This window comes from Oryx dammah, unplaced genomic scaffold, assembly GCF_014754425.2.
Source record: "Oryx dammah isolate SB20612 unplaced genomic scaffold, SCBI_Odam_1.1 HiC_scaffold_29, whole genome shotgun sequence".
NCBI classification, from domain to species: Eukaryota; Metazoa; Chordata; class Mammalia; order Artiodactyla; family Bovidae; genus Oryx; species Oryx dammah.
Genome location: NW_024070213.1, coordinates 7210812 through 7233702, shown reverse-complemented (window position 1 = coordinate 7233702; position 22891 = coordinate 7210812). Strand labels below are relative to the sequence as shown.

Below are 22891 nucleotides of genomic sequence, written 5' to 3'. Positions count from 1 at the left end.
ATAATGGACCAGGAGCTATGACGACTATCCAGCCTTTCCAGTTTGATCCCAAACCATCCCCGAGTGTGTAATCTTCATTGTAACTGACTGTATCACACATGAAAGCCGGTCTTGCCTGAGATTTACTCTGGACACATGCAGCTGGGACCTTCTAACCTGTAGGCCCTGCCAGCACTTCCGCATTCTTCATCACTAGAGCTATTTTTCATTTTTTGGCTGCGCTGGGTCTTCGTTGCTGCCTAAGGGCTTTCTCTAGTGGCCATGCTGGGGGGCTACTCTCTAATTGTGGTGCACAGGCTTCTCATGGTGGCTCCTCTTGTTGCCAAGCACGGGCTTTAGAACCCGCAGGCTCAGTAGTTGTCCAAGTGTTTACTACCCCCTGCCTCATGGTGAAGGAAATGGCAACCCACTCCAGTATTCTTGCCTGGAGAATCCCATGACAGAGGAGCCTGGCAGGCTACAGTCCACAGGGTTGCAGAGTCAGACATGACTTAGCGACTAAACCACCACCACCGCCACCTGCCTCGTGGACTGCGGGATCCCTAGCGGATCAGAGATCGAACTTGCATCCCCTGCATTAGCAGGTGGAGTCTTAACCACTGGATTGCCAGGAAATCCCAGAGGTTAGATTACTTGATCTCCCTTCACCCCCAAATTATTTCAGTCTTTTACAGTATGATACATAAAGATGCATATGCTGGAGTGAGCCAAAGGAGATTACTAGCCCAGTAGGAACAGAACAGGTTTTAGCACAACAGGGTAGTTTTAGCTTCCCTAGGAACCCACTGCTGGAGTGGTTACATTCTAGTGGGTAAAGGCCAGGTTTGCAGCTAAACATTCTACATTCTAAGCATACAGGGCAGGCTCCTATAGAAGATTATCCAACCAAAAATATCAACAGTGCTGAAGTTGAGAAATCCTCTTCCAGAGTGACAGCGACACCTCAGTGATTAAGTCTGCATTTTCTGAACAGCCAGAAGTCATCTGGAAGTGACGTCTTTTGCACAGCTTCCTGGTGAAAACTGAGAAACTACAAGAAACCATTAATCACTCTAATGCTTCAATCAAGTATCAGCTGGACACCAAGAATCACACTTTCTTTAAACTGGGATATGAATGTATGTATTCTTTATTAGGATGCTCACAAGAATGACACATTAGCACTGTCCTTCTGGTGGGACAGAGAATACACATCTGACCCACATCATAGCAGGAGACAGGCCCGGGGAACTGCTCTCAGAGCGGGTACAGGGGTCCACTGAAGAAACTGCCATTCAGCCAAGCGAGGATGCTTCCTGGATTCCATCATCTCTGCTGCAGCTTCCAGGCAGTCGTCCGTGATGGGCCCAGAATCCTCCATTCCAGAACCTCCTACCGTGCCTTCAAGACCTAGGTCAAGTGGCCCATGTCTCACTCACCCGGGTGCCTCTGGAATTTGGCAGCATGTCTCTTTGGTATGCTGCTGCCCCGCCACCCTCAGGGGGCAAAGGTGGGAGCTGGGGGGAATACAACATTACCAAAAGCAAACAGCAGGGTACATCAGCAACCGACACTTCGGGCATACACCCAACAACCTCACAAAACACATGCTTCCTCCCCAAATGACACATTACGCCCTGCAGAGCAAAGCAAACCCCTCGATGATTCAGACACGTGTGCAACGATCCTGTACACCGGGAACGAGGGGTACAAGCAGAAAGTTATGCCATCATGCCCTGCACAGTAGGAAGCAGGCATCTGAAAGCTGGAACCAATTCTCTATCTCGGCTCTTCCCTGCCTTAAAGTGGTGTTATCCAGCCTGTTCCACCTGTTCTGGGCATTAGTTCATTTTCTAAAAGGGAGGATAAGATGGCAGAGAGGAAGGGGAGATTAGGGGAGGGGCTGACAACCTGTAAAACAAGACAACAATACAAAAATGCAAAAACCAGACTGAGCATTAAAATACTTTATAACAACAGAAGGTAGCTGGAAACACTACATGCTAACAGACAATCTGACACATAACTCGGGGTGGGGGGTGCAGAGGAGTCAGCTGGGAGTGCGGCTGAGGCCACCGGTTTAGACCAAGAGCCTTTCGATGGACTGCTGGATGGACTGGATCTGCTGCTTCAGTTGTGAGCCCTCTTTGATGGTGACGGAGCAGGCGATGACAGGCCGGGAGACCCCACAGGCTCGCCCCAGAGCCTGCTTGGAGCGCACGAACACATAGGGCACGTTCTTGTCCTCACACAGCAGCGGGAGGTGCAGGATGATCTCCAAGGGCTCCGCGTCTGCAGCCATCACGATGAACTCAGAGATGCCTCTGTTGAGGGTTTTGGTGGCTGCGGAGAGAAGGACATGAAGTCAACAGGTAATGGGGGCTGGGGCAGGGAAGCCACAACAAAGCAATTTCCAAGGAAAAGAAAACAGGTGCAAGAAAAATGGGCAGAAATGTCCAGGACTAGGCAATTCTCTGTCCCACAGTGGCCTTGGAAGGAGATAGGGAGCCAAGCATCAAATCTCCAATGCCTTCCTCAAAACTCTACATCAAACCCGTCAGTTCTGTCAAAACGCACTCTCACTCCTAAAAAGAGCCCTTCTGTTCCTGTCCTCTGCCACCACACTCCCCGAGCTTCTCCAGCAGGAAGCAGTGCAGTGCAGCACTTCTCCAGCCCCGTGACCAAGGATCAGGAGTCCCCATCCCGATCTGCCAGGATCAATACTTCGGAAAGCTCACACCACGCGCAACTCACCAAGCAAGCTCAACACCCCAGAGCACTGTTCAAATCCTTATCATCTTATTTAACTTATACTTTCACTCTGGCTGTTCCGGTCTCCCTTGCTGCTTGGGCTTTTCTCTCGCTGTGAGAAGCAGGGGCTACTCTCAGTGGGGGTGGGCGGGCTTCTCACTGCAGTGCCTTCGCAGCACAGGCTCAACAGTCGTGGCACACAGGCTTAGATGCTCAGCTGCGTGTGGGATCTTCCCAGACCAGGGTTCTAACTGTGTCTCCTGCATTGGTGAGTGGATTCTTTACCACTGAGCTACCAGTGAAACCCCCTCAAATGCTTATCCGTGACTGCTTATCTCTTTGACCTAGTGCTAGCCCGCAGGCCACACACGCTGCTGCTCCCCATGGTGGGCCTAATCAAAAGCACCAGGCCCTCTTTCCACCTTGGAAATCTAGTCCAGACCCCAGACAGGGACGGTGCTGTTAACACTGCTCTCGGACCATCCTCTGGTTGCCTTACCCTCGTTGGCTCCTTTTCGAAGCTGCTTGTAGTTACATGACTGCTGCACAAGGTCCAGTAGTTTCTTGGTGAGGTGGGCATCTGCAAGAGGGTAGGCCTTCGGATTGACATCCGCCTCGGTCTGTTGCAGGGAAATCAAAGCACGAGTCGAACTGAACCAGAAGTTGTTCCAGACAAGTCACAAAGAACTTCAACCAAAAACTGAGAGGGGCAATACGGAGCTTCCCTACTTCCCCTCCCCCAAACACACACATTTAATTTATTTACTGAATCTAAACAAGTATAATTTATAGAAACCCAGCACAAAGTTCTATTTCCTTTATATTTGAATCTTCAGTTTTCAGTAAGAATCCTGGTTTCCAAAACATCAAAGTATTTTCTCATTTATTCTACCCTGCAATTCACATAAAATAGTTTCAGAGTTGCTATACCAATACTACCTCCATCAACTATAAACCCACCAAGGTCAAAATTTCCTTTTAATCTTACAATATATCCAACTAAAACCATCCAGTCAGACTACTATATTCAAAAGTTATTCAAAATATATTTTACCTTGTGGCTATCAATCTGATACACAATTAAGGTTCCTTTGGAGTAACAGGCAAATTTGGCCTTGGAATGCGGAATGAAGCAGGGCAAAGACTAATAGAGTTTTGCCAAGAAAATGCACTGGTGAGAGCAAACACCCTCTTCCAACGACACAAGAGAAGACTCTACACATGGACATCACCAGATGGTCAACACCGAAATCAGATTCATTATATTCTTTGCAGCCAAAGATGGAGAAGCTCTATACAGTCAACAAAAACAAGACCAGGAGCTGACTGTGGCTCAGATCATGAACTCCTTACTGCCAAATTCAGACTTAAATTGAAGAAAGTAGGGAAAACCACTAGACCATTCAGGTATGACCTAAATCAAATCCCTTATGATTATACAGTGGAAGTGAGAAACAGATTTAAGGGCCTAGATCTGATAGATAGAGTGCCTGATGAACTATGGACTGAGGTTTGTGACACTGTACAGGAGACAGGGATCAAGACCATCCCCATGGAAAAGAAATGCAAAAAAGCAAAATGGCTGTCTGGGGAGGCCTTACAAATAGCTGTGAAAAGAAGACAGGCGAAAAGCAAAGGAGAAAAGGAAAGATATAAGCATCTGAATGCAGAGTTCCAAAGAATAGCAAGAAGAGATAAGAAAGCCTTCTTCAGCGATCAATGCAAAGAAATAGAGGAAAAGAACAGAATGGGAAAGACTAGAGATCTCTTCAAGAAAATTAGATACCAAGGGAACATTTCACGCAAAGATGGGCTCAATAAAGGACAGAAATGGTATGGACCTAACAGAAGCAGAAGATATTAAGAAGAGGTGGCAAGAATACACAGACGAACTGTACAAAAAAGATCTTCACGACCCGGATAATCATGATGGTGTGATCACTCATCTGGAGCCAGACATCCTGGAATGTGAAGTCAAGTGGGCCTTAGAAAGCATCACTACGAACAAACCTAGTCGAGGTGATGGCATTCCAGTTCAGCTATTTCAAATCCTGAGAGATGATGCTGTGAAAGTGCTGCACTCAATATGCCAGCACATTTGGAAAACTCAGCAGTGGCCACAGGACTGGAAAAGGTCAGTTTTCATTCCAATCCCAAAGAAAGGCAATGCCAAAGAATGCTCAAACTACCGCACAATTGCACTCATCTCACATGCTAGTAAAGTAATGCTCAAAATTCTCCAAGCCAGGCTTCAGCAATACGTGAACCATGAACTTCCTGATGTTCAAGCTGGTTTTAGGAAAGGCAGAGGAACCAGAGATCAAATTGCCAACATCCACTGGATCATGGAAAAAGCAAGAGAGTTCCAGAAAAACATCTATTTCTGCTTTATTGACTATGTCAAAGCCTTTGACTGTATGGATCACAATAAACTGTGGAAAATTCTGAAAGAGATGGGAATACCAGACCACCTGACCTGCCTCTTGAGAAATCTGTATGCAGGTCAGGAAGCAACAGTTAGAACTGGACATGGAACAACAGACTGGTTCCAAATAGGAAAAGGAGTATGTCAAGGCTGTATATTGTCACCCTGCTTATTTAACTTATATGCAGAGTACATCATGAGAAACGCTGGACTGGAAGAAACACAAGCTGGAATCAAGATTGCTGGGAGAAATATCAATAATCTCAGATATGCAGATGACACCACCCTTATGGCAGAAAGTGAAGAGCAACTAAAAAGCCTCTTGATGAAAGTGAAAGTGGAGACTGAAAAAGTTGGCTTAAAGCTCAACATTCAGAAAACAAAGATCATGGCATCCGGTCCCATCACTTCATGAGAAATAGATGGGGAAATAGTGGAAACAGTGTCAGACTTTAGTTTTGGGGGCTCCAGAATCACTGCAGATGGTGACTGCAGCCATGAAATTAAAAGACGCTTACTCCTTGGAAGAAAAGTTATAATTAACGTAGACAGCATATTCATAAGCAGAGACATTACTTTGCCGACTAAGGTCCATCTAGTCAAGGCTATGGTTTTTCCAGTAGTCATGTATGGATGTGAGAGTTGGACTGTGAAGAAGGCTGAGCGCCGAAGAATTGATGCTTTTGAACTGTGGTGTTGGAGAAGACTCTTGAGAGTGCCTTGGACTGCAAGGAGATGCAACCAGTCCATTCTGAAGGAGATCAGCCCTGGGATTTCTTTGGAAGGAATGATGCTAAAGCTGAAGCTCCAGGCAGGAGGAGAAGGGGACGACAGAGGATGAGATGGCTGGATGGCATCACGGACTCGATGGACGTGAGTCTGAATGAACTCCGGGAGTTGGTGATGGACAGGGAGGCCTGGCGTGTTGCGATTCATGGGGTCACAAAGAGTCGGACACGACTGAGCGACTGATCTGAACTGCGGCAACCAGGCGGAGAAGGCAATGGCAACCCACTCCAGTACTCTTGCCTGGAAAATCCCATAGACCGAGGAGCCTTGTAGGCTGCAGTCCATGGGGTCGCACAGAGTCGGACATGACTGAATCGACTTAGCAGCAGCTGCAACCAAGGGAGAATAATACTATATATTTGATAGTAACGAATTATTAAATTTGGGGGTACTGTAGTGGCATCGAAGTTGTTGAAATTTGTCATTTTACAGACGCATGCTGTAATACCTATAGATAAAATGCAACCCCATCGGATCCATTGCAAAATAACACACATATAAAACAAACTCGGTGGTGCCTCGCTTATTCCATTTCTCCTACCCTATTTTCACCTCTCGACTTTTTTTTCTTTTTATAATTTCTCATTTGCTTTCCCTGTGATTCTTTTCACAAATATCTATTTTATTATATACATAACCTGGGTGCAGCCCACATTACCATTCCTGAGCACCGAGCAGTTTGCCAGCAGTGATGCGGTCTAACCCTGGGTTTGGAAGGGGACTGCGGCACGTGGTGACCCATGGGCAATGGCCCAGTGGATATACTCACCATGTTGAGTCCGCCTTGATTGTCTCCTGCCTGATCCCCCAAGAGCTTGGAAGCGACCCCCCCACCCCCCGCCGCAGAGGAACTGGAAGTGAAGTCAGCGGAAGTGACGTCGAGAACTCGCTCGGACCGGAAGCCTGGTCCCACACACCAACACAATGCACTGGGTCAATGTGTCATGGTACCAGGGTGATGAGAGATTAGAGGAAGTTCGAGATGTTTCACGAAGTGGGAAAGATCTCTAATTATTTGCTCTTCTTCATACAGCCAGGTGGCTCAGTGGTGAAGAATCCGCCTGCAATGCAGGAGACTCAAGAGATGCAGGCTCAATCCCTGGGTCAGGAAGATCCCCTGGAGGAGGAACTGGCAAGCCACTAGTATTCTTGCTTGAAAAATCCCATGGACAGAGGAGCCTGGTGGGCTATATACTTCATGGGGTAACAAAGAGTCCAACACGGCCAAAAGACTAACAGCGACTGAGCAAGCACATACATTCTATAATCAGCTTTTTCAAATTCTACCAAAAAAAAAAAAAAAGAAAGAAAGAAAAAGAAAAACCTGCTGGGACAGCACTGATTTGTAGATTTAAAGTAATCCCAATTAGGATAAAACACCTTTAAGATACAGAATCTGTCAAACCAGTTAAGCATATATATTTACTTAACTCTTTAGTGCTTTTAAATAAAGCTTTATAATTTCTCCAAAAGCCTTAGTATCTTTTAGATTTACTCAGATATTTCAGCTTAAGAAAATTCACCCTATTCCTTAATATTTTAAGAACTTTTATATTTTTTGTATGAGATGGATGAGTTAAGACTTTTCTCCTTTATTCTTAAAGTTTTTCTAGTGTTGGTTGCACAAGGTTGTAAATATAAGAACACCCACTGAGTTATACTTTTTTTTTTCTACTACACACTTGTTTTTAAAATTGATGCATAACTGACCTATGATATTATGTTAGTTCCAGGCGCACAACACTGTTATTTGATATTTCTATACAAACTGATCACCACTGACTTACACACTAAAGAGCGGAACTTTATGGTATGAAATTATCTCAATAAAGCTATTGTTAAAAGTAGGTGTAGTGGCTCAGATGCCACAATGCAGGAGGCCAAGGTTCAATCCCTGGGTCAGCAAGATCGCTTCGAGAATGGGATGGCTACCCTCTAGTATTCTTGTCTGGAGAATTCCATGGACAGAGGAGGCTGGTGGACCATAGTCCATGGAGTTTCAAGAGTCAGACAGGACTCAGCAACTAACACTTAAAATTTTTCCATGTTAAAAAAGTTTTAGTTAAAAAAAAGAAAAACAAAACTTTAGTTTTTCTTACTGAGTTATAATTAACATACAATAGTAACTTTGTTTCTTGACCCATGAGTTCTTTATATCTCCTTTACACTTTGTTTCTACGTCATCTGCATTTTAGTTGAGAGAACATGGTCTATATTACCATCAGTCTTTATCTTCTATAATTGATGGGTGCAGTATTCACTGGTTTCACTACCACCACTAGATCCAAGTTTATTCATAGTGTTATCCACATCTTCTATTTCCATACTGATGTTTTCGCTTCACAATCAATTAAATGCTACATAACTGCATATCTATTTCTTCTTATAATTATGTCATCCTCATTTTACTTGTACTTTCTTTCCTTCGAGTGTCGTGTACCCCCACCACCTGCCCCCGCCATTTTCCACTCTAGTGATTTGGAGTTATCTTTATTTTTTTGATGGCTACTGAGAAATCACAACTTATGTTTTTAACTCATCAAAATCTAATGCTCACCAATAACGTCACAATTAAGAACTGCCTCTTAAACAGTTAAGTTCCCAGAAACACTTTAATTCCTATCACTCCTCATAATTAAAATGCCAAGATATTTTTACTGTAGCTTCCAATCACCCATCTCTGGGAACTAAGATTCTCATCTCTTAATAAACATCAAAGGCATAAAAGGGGGAGACTTCAGGAGATCCACCATGATCATCTGGTCCCAACACTTCATGGCAAACAAATGGGGAAACAATGGAAACGGTGACAGACTATTTTCTTGGACTCCAAAATCACTGCAGATGGTGACTGCCGCCATCAAATTAAAAGACGCTTGCTCCTTGGAAGAAAGTGAAGTGAGTCACTCAGTTGTGTTCAACTCTTTGTGATCCCGTACAGTCCACGGAATTCTCTAGGCCAGAATACTGGAGTGGGTAGTCTTTCCCTTCTCCAGGGAATCTTCCCAACCCAGGTCTCCCGCATTGTAGGCAGATTCTGAAAAGCTATGACCAACCTAGACAGCATATTAAAAAGCAGAGACATTACTTTCCCAACAAAGGTCTGTCTAGTCAAAGCTATGGTTTCTCCAGTAGTCATGTATGGATGTGAGAGTTGGCCCATAAAGAAAGCTGAGCCCCGAGGAATCAATGCTTTTGAACTGTGGTGTTGGAGAAGGCTCTTGAGAGTCCCCTGGACTGCAAGGAGACCAAACCAGAAAATCCTAAAGGAATCAGTCCTGAATATTCATTGGAAGGACCGATGATGAAGTCCAATACTTTGGCCACCAGATGCGAAGGACTGACTCACTGGAAAAGACCCTGGTGCTGGGAAAGATTGAAGGCAGGAGGAGAAGGGGACAACAGAGGATGAGATGGTTGGATGGCATCATCAACTGGATGGATAAGAGTTTGAGCAAGCTCTGGAAGTTGGTGATGGACAGGGAAGCCTGGCATGTTGCAAGTCCATGGGGTAGCAAAGAGCTGGATACGACTGAGCGACTGAACTGAACTGAAAGAGGAGTCACTTTCTTGGTTTAATAAAAGTCAACAACAACGACAACAAAAGTTCCACTCAACTTTAAAGCCAAACCACCGACCTTATAAATAGCAACTGAAAGTTGCTTAGGGTGTATTTATTCACCTTTTAATTTTTCCAAGGGTAATTAAATGAGTGAATGAATGAAATCTTACTGCTAGACAACTTTAACCCGTAGCTTGATGTCTTTGTTCTCCTCATACACCAGACAGCCAAAACCTGCAAGTTTTGATTTCACAACAAATACTGCATGCTCATCTCTCCATACCAGGCGCAAAGACAATTAAATGCATTATTAAACTGAGACCACCTGATTCCAAAACTATTCAAGGAACTCCGAAAAATGAGCACTAGTTTAGAAGGTTCAAGTTCTAGACTCAGCAAATACCAAACTCAAAATGGGGGTGGGGCAGCAGGGAAGATATCCATTGGGATCCAAGAACCGTTAAAAGGATTAAACCTCATTATGAAAGTCGAATTGTTTTTGCAAACTCTTCCCTCCTTACTAAGTGCCGACCAAAACCAGGTACCAAGGCACACGATCTGATTAAAAAGTTGAGACCATCAAGAGTTTTAGAGGAGCCCCGCACGTGGTGCTACCAGGACTTTTGATTTCTGAGGTTACCGCCTCGCAGGAGAAATCTTTCCTGCATTCCAGGCTGGGGTTCCCTCCAAACGCAGGCTCCAAACGCCAAAGGCCCCTTTAATCCCTGGCACACGTAACTTGCGACAAGCACTAGGCGCAGACCCATGGAGATATCCTTCTCCTGAACCTCAGCATTGGGAAAGTGGAGCTGGGGAGGTTGATCCAAACCCAGGGTTCCACATCATCCTCTAGCGACCCCTCCAAAAGAAATATAAAACCAATAAAATCAAAATTTCTCATTCGACTTTCTACTCTGTCCCACGTGGGTTGGTCCCTTTCTCCCAGGCCAGGCTATGCCCTCTCCGCTCACCGGAGGCCTTCGGCCAGGAGCACTAACTGCTGACAGACGCTCCATCACAGAATCCGGGACTCATCTCTAGCGTTCTAACCTCGGATCGGGAGAAAAGACAGTGCTTGGGGTTACTCGGCCGTCCGAGCTCGAACCCCTCACCGAGCCGGTGAGACCGCGCATGTTCTAAGCCGACAAGCTAGTGCGAGAACAGAACCCCGAGTCTCCCACTTCCTGGCTCTTAAACCAGGCGCACGCACTCACCATAGCTGCGGTTCAGTGGTACCGTCCCTCCTCAAGAAGCACAGGCGACGTCAGAAAAGAACTTTCCGCCGAGAAAAGTCGCAGGGAAGAAGTGGAAATGGCCGCTTGCGGCCGGAAGCGGAAATGACGTTAGAAAGAGGGCGGCTCTCCCCTTAAAGGGCACCAGCGCGGAACGACTTCAGTTCTGGGGGAGGCACCGCCTTTGCCGTAGTTTTAGTGTCGTTCTATTACCGGTTATTGGCAGGAACAGTGAGTTCAATATCCAAAATATAACACACCAAAACAAAGAATTTTAATGGTGTCATTCCATTGCTAGTTTGTTTTGTAGCACATTTATGTGATTTTAATATCATTTTTTTTTAACTCTACGTGGTAGTAAAGGAATGGTATGGAGATAGTAATTGGTAATCCTAAATGTTTTCCTTCATATTTAGATATCTTTGTTAAATTTTCTGGTGAAGTGTGGAGTCCACCAGAAGTGGAATCCACCGAGTAGGGAATTCAGTGGAGTAGGGAATTCTTCCGGTTTGGGGATGGAGGTTGAGTTTCTGGCAGGCTGGGTTTGGAGATGTCTAGGACAACCCACTTTCTTCCTGCCCAGCATGCTGCTTTTTCCCTGCGCTGCTCCGAAGTTCCACTATTTAAAGCTAGACTCATGCCTCATCACCTGTAAGAGGTCCTCCTGGATCCCTCACCACCTCCAAAAAGTTCTCCTGGATCTTTGATGGCCCTTACTCGTGTCTCTTCCGAAGACACCAGGCATGTCTTGGGACCGTCTGGATCTAGCCAGAACTAGACTGTAAGGGGTCACTTCCAGGTATTTCGTTTGGAAACCTAGAAGTAGAGATCCAGCAGGGCACTTGGGACTGATGAAGTGCAGCTCTTTAACTTCACAGATACTGAGGCCCAGAGTGGGTAGGTTGCTTGTCCAAAGTCACCTAAGGACACAATGGCAGAAACCAGAACCCAACTCTGGGATTTTTGGCTTTCAGCTTGGGTTACTTCCACCACATCTGGTTACTATGCTTGAAAAGCCAGCTGGATGGGTTTGAAGTGGCTCCAGGGTTGAACTTTTATTACATGAAACATCCCATCAGACTTCATCCATGAAGTCTATGACATCCACAAATCTATGACTTGTCAAATAATAAAATTTATCTCCAAATTAAGAAATTCCCACTGATGACTCCTGTTAAAGAGGAGAACCTGTGATTTGGACCCTGCTCCTCATCTTCCTTGGATGCAGTTTTATATTTCCATGTTTGTTTGTTTTTAATATTTATTTGGCTGCACCAGGTCTCAGTTAGGGCTTTCCTTGTGGCTCAGCTGGTAAAAAATCGGCCTGAAATGCGGGAGACTTGGATTTGATCCCTGGGTTGGGAAAATCCCCTGGAGAAGGGAAAGGCTACCCACTCCAGTATTCTGGCCTGGAGAATTCCATGGACTGTATAGTCCATGGGGTTGCGAAGAGTCGGACATGACTAGCGACTTTCACTTCACTTCAGGTCTTAGTTGTGGTATGCGGGATCTTCAGTTGTAACATTCGAGATCTAGTTCGCTGACCAGGAATCAGCCCGGCAGCACCCCTCTCTCCCCCTATGTTGGGAACACAGAGTCTTAGCCACTGGACTACCTGGGAAGTCCCCCTATTTGCGTATTAATTGAACTTATCAACTACCGCTGGAGAAGAGTCTTGAGAGTCCTTAGGACAGCATGGAGATCAGTCAATCCTAAAAGAAATCAGTCCATCCTAAAAGAAATCAGTCCTGAATATTCATTGGAAGGACTGATGATGAAGCTGAAGCTCCAGTGCTTTGGGCCATCTGACTCACTGAAAAAGACCCTGATGCTGGGAAAGATTAAAGGCAGGAGGAGAAGGGGACGACAGAAGATGAGATGGTTGGATGGCATCATCCATTTGATGGACATGAGTTTGAGCAAACTCTGGGAGATAGCAAAGGACAGGGAAGCCTCACGTGCTGCAGTCCATGGGGTCGCAAAGAGTCAGACACGACTGAGCGACTAAACAACAACAATCAGCTACCACTGTTGGGAGAGGTATTATTCCTATTTACAGTCATAGGTGTCATTATCATTTGTTTTTTTGATGTCTTGCTTTATCACAATTTCAAGTGGTTATTTGGCCTACCTGGCATCTTGGACCGTTATATCCCAGATCTCCTAGTAATGACTGATAGGAGCTTGGTGTTTTTATGACTATGAGTAGTGAGGCAGTAAACTCTACCTAATTAATTCTGTTTCCCAACTGTATAAAATCAACTCATTTTCCATGTTCTCATAGGACTAGCCCACCCTTTCGTAGTTTGCTCTTTCCCTTTCTTGTAAGTTAGTAAATGTTAACATATGCTCAGAATCAGTTTGTCTGAGAAATTTGTCTTTTACCACGGTTCTGTGCTTAAAACCCTAAATGCTTGCCATGGCTTACAAGGCCTCTCTTCACTGGTTCTCCCCTTCTCATCCTTAAGTTGCAGCTTCACCTTCTTTCTCTACCTTCTTCACCCTCCACCTTCTTTCTCTACCCTAAGCACGCCCCAGTCTCCCCAAGCCCATCCTTCACCCTCTATCAGGAGTGATGTGCTGTGCTCTTCTGCCCAGCTGACTTGTGTTCATCGCCTCTTATTGAAGACTCCTCGATCACCCAGACTAGGTAATTGCCCCTGCTGGATGGACCCAGAAGCCCCCGCAGTTCCCTCTGTAGCCCTCATTGACTCTGTCTTTATTCAGTGTTTGCCTTTCCAAACACACAGAGTGCTTTATGAGAGCAGGGCTTGAAGCTGCCCTGGACACTTTGGATACCTATCTTTTGGCACTGTGTCTGATCCAAAGGGCGTTCTTCTTTCACTTAGGGATCTTTGGTGACAAACAAGCTGAAAGGAATTTGGAAAAAGACTCTGTAATGGTCAAAGTTAGGTCACACCTCCACTCCTTAGCTGTCCTGAGCCTGTGAAAAAGAATCAGCTATAACCTAGGGTAACGTTTAGCCTTTTCCAGAGGTCATGTATGGATGTGAGAGTTGGATTATAAAGAAAGCTGAGCGCCAAAGAATTGATGCTTTTGAACTATGGTGCTGGAGAAGACTCTTGAGAGTCCCTTGGACTGCAAGGAGATCCAACCAGTCCATCCTAAAGCAGACCAGTCCTGGGTGTTCATTGGAAGGACTGACGCTGGGGCTGAAACTCCAATAGTTTGGCCACCTCATGCAAAGAGTTGACTCATTGGAAAAGACCCTGATGCTGGGAGGGATTGGGGACAGGAGGAGAAGGGAACGACAGAGGATGAGATGGCTGGATGCCATCACCGACTCAATGCATATGAGTTTCGGTGAACTCCGAGAGATGGTGATGGACAGGGAGGCCTGGCGTGCTGCGATTCATGGGGTCGCAAAGAGTCGGACACGACTGAGCGACTGAACTGAGTGTTTAGTCAAGATGCATTGTGTGGTATATTGGGATTTTCTTGTGGTTCTTTCTAACTTCATTTATTTATTTATGGCTGTGCTGGGTCTTCATTACTGCACTTGGGCTTTTTCTTGTCGTGGTGAGCAGGAAGCTACTCTCTAGTTGCAGTGCGCAGGCTTCTCATTGCGGTGACTTTCTGGTTGCAGAGCATGGCCTCTGGGGCATGTGGGCTTCAGCAGTTGCAGTGCAAGAGCTTAGTTGCCCCATGACATGTGAAATCTTCCCAGACCATGGATTGTGGAATCAGTGTCTCCTGCCTTGGCAGGCAGATTCCTAACCACTGGACTATGAGGGAAGTCCTGGGTCCTTAGAATAGAGAGATACTTTCCAAATGGCTGGTAAATAGGTGACACCCTTCTGCTGTAACCCCAGGGACCACTTTTGTGTGTTCATGCTCGGTTATGTCTGATTCTTTGTGACTCCTTGGACTGTAGTCCATCAGGTTCCTCTGTCCATGTGATTTTCCAGGCAAGGATTCTGGAGTGGGTTGCCATTTCCTCCTCCAGGGTATCTTCCCAACCCAGGGATCAAACCCTCATCTCTTGGGTCTCCTGCGTTGATAGGCAGATTCTTTACCACTGCACCATCTGGGAAGCCCCAGGGACGACTTACAACCTAGAAATTAAGGCGTTAAGGCCTGGCCCATTCTGATTGGCTGATGACCCTGCCCGCTCTGTTATTCAATATTTTGAACATAACTTTTGGGTGAAAGTCTTCAGGATAGCATTTATATTCCTATCAACACTGATCCTGAGTTGGGAAAGTAATCACCCAACAAAAAATTCAGGATATGCTGGGTGGTTAAACAGGAACACACATGTTCAATAGGGTGTTCATTAAGTGTTTGATATTGGATACCTGAAGGACAAATGGATGAAAGTATCCCATAGGAAGAAAGAAATCCAACAGACTGCAGTTTCCATCCCCCCATCAACAGGGGGGGAACATAATCTCTTCACTCCAGAGGGCAAGGTGTTCAAGCTCTTCTTCCTCTTAATTCCTTTTGGGCTGTTCCCCAGTGTTGTCCTCATCTGTACTGTGGACATGTAAGCCGGCTCTGATGTCACGTGCAGCAGCTGGAGCTAAGGCCGCAGCATCGAAGCCTTTGTGAGGCGGCCTTAGTGACAGCGGTTCTGTGAGGCAGGGGCTACCCCGCCCCGCAGTGGCTAGGTCAGCCATATCAGCCCTGCCCTCCACCTCCAGAACACCACCTGCCTGACCTAAACCGTGTCATGTTGCTGCCCGTCCTGGGCGCCTGTGCTGTCGTGGGGCCCTTCCGGGGTCCTGAGTGGGAGCCAGTGCGGGCCCTGCTCTCCGAGGATCGCAGCTGCAGGGACCCTCGGTGCTGCGGCAACCTGCTTGTCCTCTGCCTCTTTCTGATCTGGCAGGTCCGGCACTACTGGCATCAGGTCACGAGGACCCACCGCAGCATGAGGAAGGTCATCAAGGTGAGGGGGCCCCTCCCACCTCTTTCCCTCCACACCATGACTGTGTCAGTCATTTGTTACAGGGACCCTGTTCTATGCCCTGTGTACTGGAGATGGATTCAGACTGAACTCTGATGAACTCAGGAAGAGCATTTTCTTGCCTCAAAGCCAGCAATCACCCTGGACTTCTCTCTCCCTCATGCCACGTGTTCAATCCACCTGCGAGTCCTATGGGCTTTACTTGCAAACCATATCTCAAATCTGATCATTTCTCAAACCCTCACCACATCCTTCTGGACTGCAGGTACCACCTTCTGCCTGGTTCCTGCCTCTTCTCTCAACCAACCAGGGAGCTCAGTGTTCCATGCAGCCAAGAGAATGAACTTCTTTCTGTCTCTTTTTAAAATTTTTCATCCAAGGATAATACATACATACAGATTATAAGTGTGTATTTTAATTTTTTTTAATTTTAGTTTAAAAATTTATCAACTATTTAATATATATATATGTATATTTTGTATACTTATATGTACATATGTTTTATATTTATTTATTTGGGGCTGCATTGTGTCTTAGTTGTGGCATGCGGGATCTTTCATTGTGGTGTGCAGCCTCTTCACTGTGGTGCTTGGTTTTCTCTCTAGTTGTGAGGCCCGGGCTCAAGAGCCCCCCAGACTCAGTAGTTGTGACAAGCAGGCTTAGTTGCCCTGCGGCATGTGGGAATCTTAGTTCCCCCAACCAGGGATCAAACCTGAGTCCCCTCCATTGGAAAGTGTGTAGATCAATTTTTGCAAACGGAACACATCCAGGTGCAGCATTAGATTAAGAAAACAGACCACTACCAGCAGCTCAGAAGCCTGCAGACACCACTCCGCTGATTTCTGAAAGCATTAGACTAGTTTTGCTCATATGGCATCATGCAGTAAATATTCCTTTGCACCTGGTTTAGGCCTAACATTATGTTCATGAGAAAGAACAAACTATTACAAACAGATCATAACACTTTGCCACTCAAGACTTTGCAACAACTCATGGATATACTTCCAGTCAAACTCAGAACAAAATCTAACTCCTAACCACAACTCCAAGGCTTGGAATAATCTGTTCCGCATTTCTCTCTGACCTCATCTCTTCATGCTGTCTTCCTCACTCGTTCCATTCTGACCACAGGGCCTCCTAGCTGTTTTTATACAAATGACCCTGTTCCATCCTCAGGGCCTTTGCATGAATGTCTCCTCACCTACAAGGTTCTTTCTTCAGATGTCGCTTGGTTTGTCCCTTGCTTCATTCAGGTCTCCAGTCAAACATCACCTCCTCTGAGAGGATTCTCTGACAAAAGGAGCTAACCCCATCCCCAGTCCTGCTTTTATTTCCTTTAGAACCCTTTTTGATACCTAACATTATGTTATATACTTTGGTTATTGTGTCTTCCAAGTCTGGAAGACAGCTCCCAACAAAGACTTTCTGTCTTGTGCATGCTAGTACATCCAGCACCTAGAACAGTGCGTGGCCTGGAAGAAACTCTCTTTCTTTCTTGAGTATTCTCTTTTCTGTAAGTTTAATCAGTCAGTTAACTTTGCTGTGCTGGGTCTTGGTTGCTGCATGAGGACTTGGGAGTGGGGATTACTCTCTCGTTGCGTTGTGTGGGCTTCTCATTGTGGTGGCTTGTTTCGTTTCAGAGCACAGGCTCTAGGCACACGGGCTTCAGGAGATGCGGTGCCCAGGCTCAGTTTCAGCCCGTGGGCTCTACAGCACAGGCTCAGCAGTTGTAGCATGACAGCTTAGCTGTTCCTGCGGCATGTGGGCTCTTCCCAGACCAGGGATCGAAGCCACATCCTCTGCACTGGCAGGCAGACCCCCATCCACTGTACCACCAGGGAAGTGTAAATGAATACTCTCTTGAATGACTATTTTCCTTAAGAGAAGGGACTCTCCATTTCCTGAACCCCAGCATCCTCATCTGGATCATGAGGATTACAGCCCTTATCTGTGAGGATTAGGTGAGATAATGTACAGGAAAAGGTTTTTACTTCTCTGTTCTTGCCTACAGGTGCCACCGCAGACGTGGGCCGTGCCCTCCATGAGACGTGACACTTGTTTCAGGCTGACCCCGGAATTCTTTCTCAGTCCTGGCAAGTTCAGGGGCCTGGATGCTCGTGCCCAACAACGGGCCCAAAGAAAGGGCAGGGAATACTGGAGGAGCCTCGAGGAGTCATGGACCCAGTATCTGCTCTCTTGTCAGCACCCATGTCACACTTTACTGTGGGATGCCTACACCTCTTCTGATCACATCTTTTGCACCACCCCCTTTCCAAGCACCAGTATGCTACCTTGGGACAGTTCTTGGGAAGCATGGCAGGTACCCTGCTGTTGTAGTGATGATCAGACTCACCTGATTTGCAAGCCACGGCCCCCTGCCCTGGACAGGCGCCAAAGGATGGAGCAGCTGTTGGTCCATCCCCTGGAAGAACTGGCACCACTGGAGCATATTGTCAGCGTGAGATGCCACCCCACCTCCATGGCCCCTCTCCCAAACCTCCCTTCAGCCCAGAGCTTGCCGTTTTGTTCCAGAGAGTTCCTACTGGTTCCTTCCAACCAACGAGTGGGAATGCCCACTTGGAAATCCTGGGGCTGCCTACAAGAGGCCTGCACACCACGAACGGAAAACCAGACATTAAGTAGAGAGGCTAGTAGACAGACCCAGGCTCCAGGGTGGGCGAAGCAGAGAGAGAGCAGAGTGGATAATGCTTGGGAAATTCAGGCATCTGGAAGGCAACTGCCAATAAACTTTGGGATGGAGGACATGGCAGAGAGTAAGGTCCTGGACTGGGGCAGCCAGAGACTAGTAATAAGTAAGGCTGTTGGCGAGATCTTGACACCATGGTGGGAGAAGCAGGACCAGATGCAAGTTGAAAGTAGAGCTGAAATTCAAGAACTATGGAAGATAAGTCCGGGGGAGGCTGAGAATCTTCCTGAAACCCAGGCATGTAGAGGAGAGAAAGTAGAACAGTTAAGATGTGAAATTGATTCAGAGACCCAAACACCAATGTGGGAAACTCAGGATAGGAAAAGGGATAAGGATGCTATAGAGACCCAGTCTTTTGAGAACAAGAAGGAGGCCAGAGGAGAAGATGAAGGAAACAGTGAGGCCCAAGTGTTGAGGAAGCAAGGCCAAACTGGAAGTGAGAATGGTGAGGATACCCAGCTCCCAGGGTGGGGAAAACAAGAGCAGATTACAGGTGATACTAGTATAGAAATTCAGGCAGAAGAGAGGAGAAAAGAAGACCAGGGTGGAGGTGAAAATGCTGTGCAAATCCAGATATCTGGGAAGGAGAACTTGGAAGAAGTGAAAAATGAGGATATAGAGACCCAGGCGCTGGGGTGGGGAAAGCAGGAATGCGTTCAAAATGAGAATGTTACAGAGATCCAGACGCCAGGGTGGGAGAAGCAGGATCAAGATGGAAGTGAGCAAGCTGGGAAGGTCAAAGTATGTAGGGCAGAGATCCAGAAACAACTAAGACATGAACTTCAAGTGGGGTGGAGTAATCGAGGTGTAAAAAGAGGGGGTGATGCTGGGGAGAGCCAGATATCTAGAAGGAACAACCTCAGGGAGATAAGAGAGGAGGATTGGGTAGTGATCCGGGCACAATGTTGGGGAGACCAGAAACCAGTAGCAAGTGAAATTGACAGAGAATTCAAGACACCATGTTGGGGGAGTGAGGGCCAGATTGGAGGTGAACATAAAGCAGAAATTCAGGCACTGGAGAAGAGAGGCCAGAGAAAAGACAGAGATGAAGATGATACTAACACCCTGGCACCAGAGGCAGAGAACCAGAGACAATTACGAGGTGTAACTCAGGTAGAGACTCATCCATTAGGGATGGGGAACCAAGAGCAGTTTGGAGATGAGACTAGTACAGATATCCAGGCAACGGGGACGAAAAATCTGAGAGAGGTTAAAGGTGCAGATAGTAAGGGGACTCAGGAAATTAGGGAAGAAAACCAGTACCAGTTAAACAGTGAAATTAATGGAAATATTCACATACCAAAGTGGAAGAATGAGGAACACATTAGAAGCAAGGATGGTAAAAATACCCAGGCATCTGAGGCAGAGAACTGGGGAGAATTAGCAAGTAAAACTGATGTAGAAACTAATTCAGCAGAATGGAAGAAAGAGGAGCAGGCTGGAGGCGAGAATGGTGCAGAAATTCAAGCTCCAGAAAAGAGAAACCAGAGAGAAGCTGAAGGTGAGGATGGTAGAGAGACCTGGACACCTGGAGAAGAAAGCCAGAATCAGCTGAGAGATGACACGGATGAAAAGACTCATTTGTCAGACAGGAAGAACCACGAGGAGATGGGAGGTGAGAATGAAACAGAAATTCAGACACCAGAGAAGACAGACGAGAGAGAACCTGGAGCTGACGATGGTGTAGAAACCCAGAGACTTGAGAGAGAGAATGAAGGACAATTTGATGGTGAAACTGGATTGAGCCACTCACCAGGGGGAAGAAGCTGGGAGCAGACTAGAGGAATGGACAAGTCAGAAAATCCAACATCGGAGAAGAAGAGCCAGAGAGAGGTTGGAAGCAAAGATGGTAGAAATATTCAGAGACTTGGGGGAGGGAAGCAGAGACTGTTAAAAAGCAAGGTTAATGAAAACATCTGTTCACCAGAGTGGAAGAACCAGGAGCAGACTGGAGGTGAGAATGGTGCAGAAATTCAAATACAAGGGAAGAGTAACCTGAGAGGGATCACAGGTGATGATGGTAAAGAGACCCAGGCTCATGGTGAAGATTATCAGGGAGAGTTAAGAAGTGAAACCGATGGAGAGATCCAGATACAAGGGCAAGGAAACCAGAACAAGGGTGGAGAGGAGGATGCTGTGGAAATCGGGGGTGTAGGGAGCCAGAGAAAGTGCAGAGCTGAGGATGCTGGAAGGCAAGGAAACAAAGGCCGGGTCAGAGGAAAGGATGCTGCTGAAGGCCCTCTCCAAGTTGACTGTTCTGGCGGTGACGGGCCCCCAGCCCTCACTGGCTCTGACTATGGGGCCATGGCCGTAGATCAGGAACAGGCTGTGGCCGCTGCTCCCCATCCTGAGCTGAAGGCTCTCCCCGACCAGAGCGAACTCTTCTTGCTTGTGAGTGGAGAGGGGGAGCATTTGGCCAGCCAGAGCACGGCCACTGCTGGGAAGCCCAGAGTCGATGTCATTCCAGCTTCCCGGCAAGCCAGACCTAAACCCCAGAGAAGCCGACAAACGGACAGAAGAGTGGATCCAGGGCAGGCCGCTGACCGGACTAGACAGCTCCGGAACCCACAGTCTTTGGCTGCTCCCCTGGGCTTGCCCTCTGCTTGCCCCTCGGTCTCATGTGGCCACGCCCCTCAGGCCGCCGCAGCTCCATTGGATGGTCCCACTGCCCTCTCTGTCCTGCCCAAGTGGCCAGTCCTCAAGAAGAGTCAGCGCCAGCTCCTGGAGTCCCTTATGCGGCGGAAGATCGCCCACCTGAAGTGGGGCCTCCCCCAGCGGGTCCTAGAGTCCTACAGGCACTTTAATGTCTTAGGACCACGCCCACTGCCTCTTGCTGGGCAGAGGCTCCCTGGTTGCACAGAGGGTTCTTTACCACTGGCCTGTGAGTTGCAGGGGCAGCAAGAAAGTGAGGCCCAGGGCTCCAGGCCAGGCCTTAAGTCCCAGAAGTTTCGGCCTCACGAAGGGAAAAGCTCAAAACCTACACAGGCCAGAGCTCTAGAGAAGCCTACCCGGTCCGGGTCGCAGCCAATGGGCAGGTCTATCCCTCCTGTAAAGCCTAAGAGAGTCAGACCACCAGGGGGCGCCAGAGAACCACAGGATGTCCAGAAAGAGGCTGCTCCCAGGGCGGAGCTCACGGTTTCCAGGAACCCCAGGCCTGCTGCAGAATCTAGCAGCGGGTGGGGCCAAGAAAGGGTCCAAGAACCTTCCAGTGAGAACAGCAGGGGGAGAAAGATGGTCAGGCCGGGGATCTCCAGGATGGCAGAGAGGGCTTCCCGCAGAGTGAGGATCTCACACCCCAGGGCAGGCTACGACCACTGGAGGAGGGAACACACATCTCAGAAGCCCCTCAGATTCCAGTGTCAGCAGCCCTCACACAGAAGAGGAAGCCTGGAACCTGAGGAACGCAGAGGGGCTGGGCAGCAGCCTTCCTCCTGTTCCACAGACACCTTCAGCTTCAAAAGGAGTCTCCACTCTGCTGCGGCAAGGCTGAGCATGACCTTTCTGAACAAGAGCTCCCGGTTGCCACACTTGGCCAAGGCCCAGCACTCAGCCCCCAACCTGAGTGCGAGAGATCCTGGTCCTATGCCGCTTCCCAGAGTGAGTGCCCCACATGCCAGGGAGGGCAGCATCAGAGTCCACACTTCTCTGAAGAGGGACCTTCAGCCACCAGGTCACTGCGGTGCTGGGGCTCCTCTTCTCAAGACAGAAGAACTGGAGGAAATTGAGAACCCACATGGGGCCCTATGGAATCCACCAGCCCCCAGAAAGTCTGGTTTGATGAAATCTTTGAGGGGTTTTCTGCTCCAGCATGGCTTTGGGAAGTAGGCTGAGGGCACAGAGTCTTCAAAACACATCCAGAGAAGACATGAGAGTGGCCTGCTAACCCCTAAAGGGGATGATAAAATAACCTCTAATAAAATTGGTTATTTAAGCCCTGTGAGGGTTCTGGTTTCTTTCATGCATGTTTTATAAGTGCCTCTTTTGGGGATGGGATACCATATGGGTGGGATAGTTGCTCTATGGTTTTGAAGGTTTGGGGAATGTGGGTCAACCCAATCAGTTCAGTCCAGTTTAGTTGCTCAGTTGTGTCCGACTCTTTGTGACCCCATGAATCACAGCACGCCAGGCCTCCCTGTCCATCACCAACTCCCAGAGTTCACTCAGACTCACGTCCATCGAGTCAGTGATGCCATCCAGCCTTCTCATCCTCGGTCGTCTCCTTCTCCTCCTGCCCCCAATCCCTCCCAGCATCAGAGTCTTTTCCAATGAGTCAACTCTTCGCATGAGGTGGCCAAAGTACTGGAGCTTCAGCTTTAGCATTCCTTCCAAAGAAATCCCAGGGTTGATCTCCTTCAGAATGGACTGGTTGGATCTCCTTGCAGTCCAAGGGACTCTCAAGAGTCTTCTCCAACACCACAGTTCAAAAGCATCAATTCTTCGGCGCTCAGCCTTCTTCACAGTCCAACTCTCACATCCATATATGACCACAGGAAAAACCATAGCCTTGACTAGATGGACC

General features: G+C 47.4%; 1 protein-coding gene across 1 annotated transcript; it reads right to left on the bottom strand.

The window, feature by feature from the left end:
* Positions 1–1106: 1106 nt before the first annotated feature.
* Positions 1107–10859, bottom strand: SNU13 (small nuclear ribonucleoprotein 13). Its single transcript, XM_040233198.1, has 3 exons — positions 10721–10859; positions 3230–3350; positions 1107–2322 (listed from the first exon to the last, which is right to left on the bottom strand). Exons 1-3 carry the CDS (start codon positions 10721–10723, stop codon positions 2060–2062), a joined length of 387 nt encoding a protein of 128 aa, XP_040089132.1. The 5' UTR covers positions 10724–10859; the 3' UTR covers positions 1107–2059.
* Between the last annotated feature and the right edge of the window lie 12032 nt (positions 10860–22891).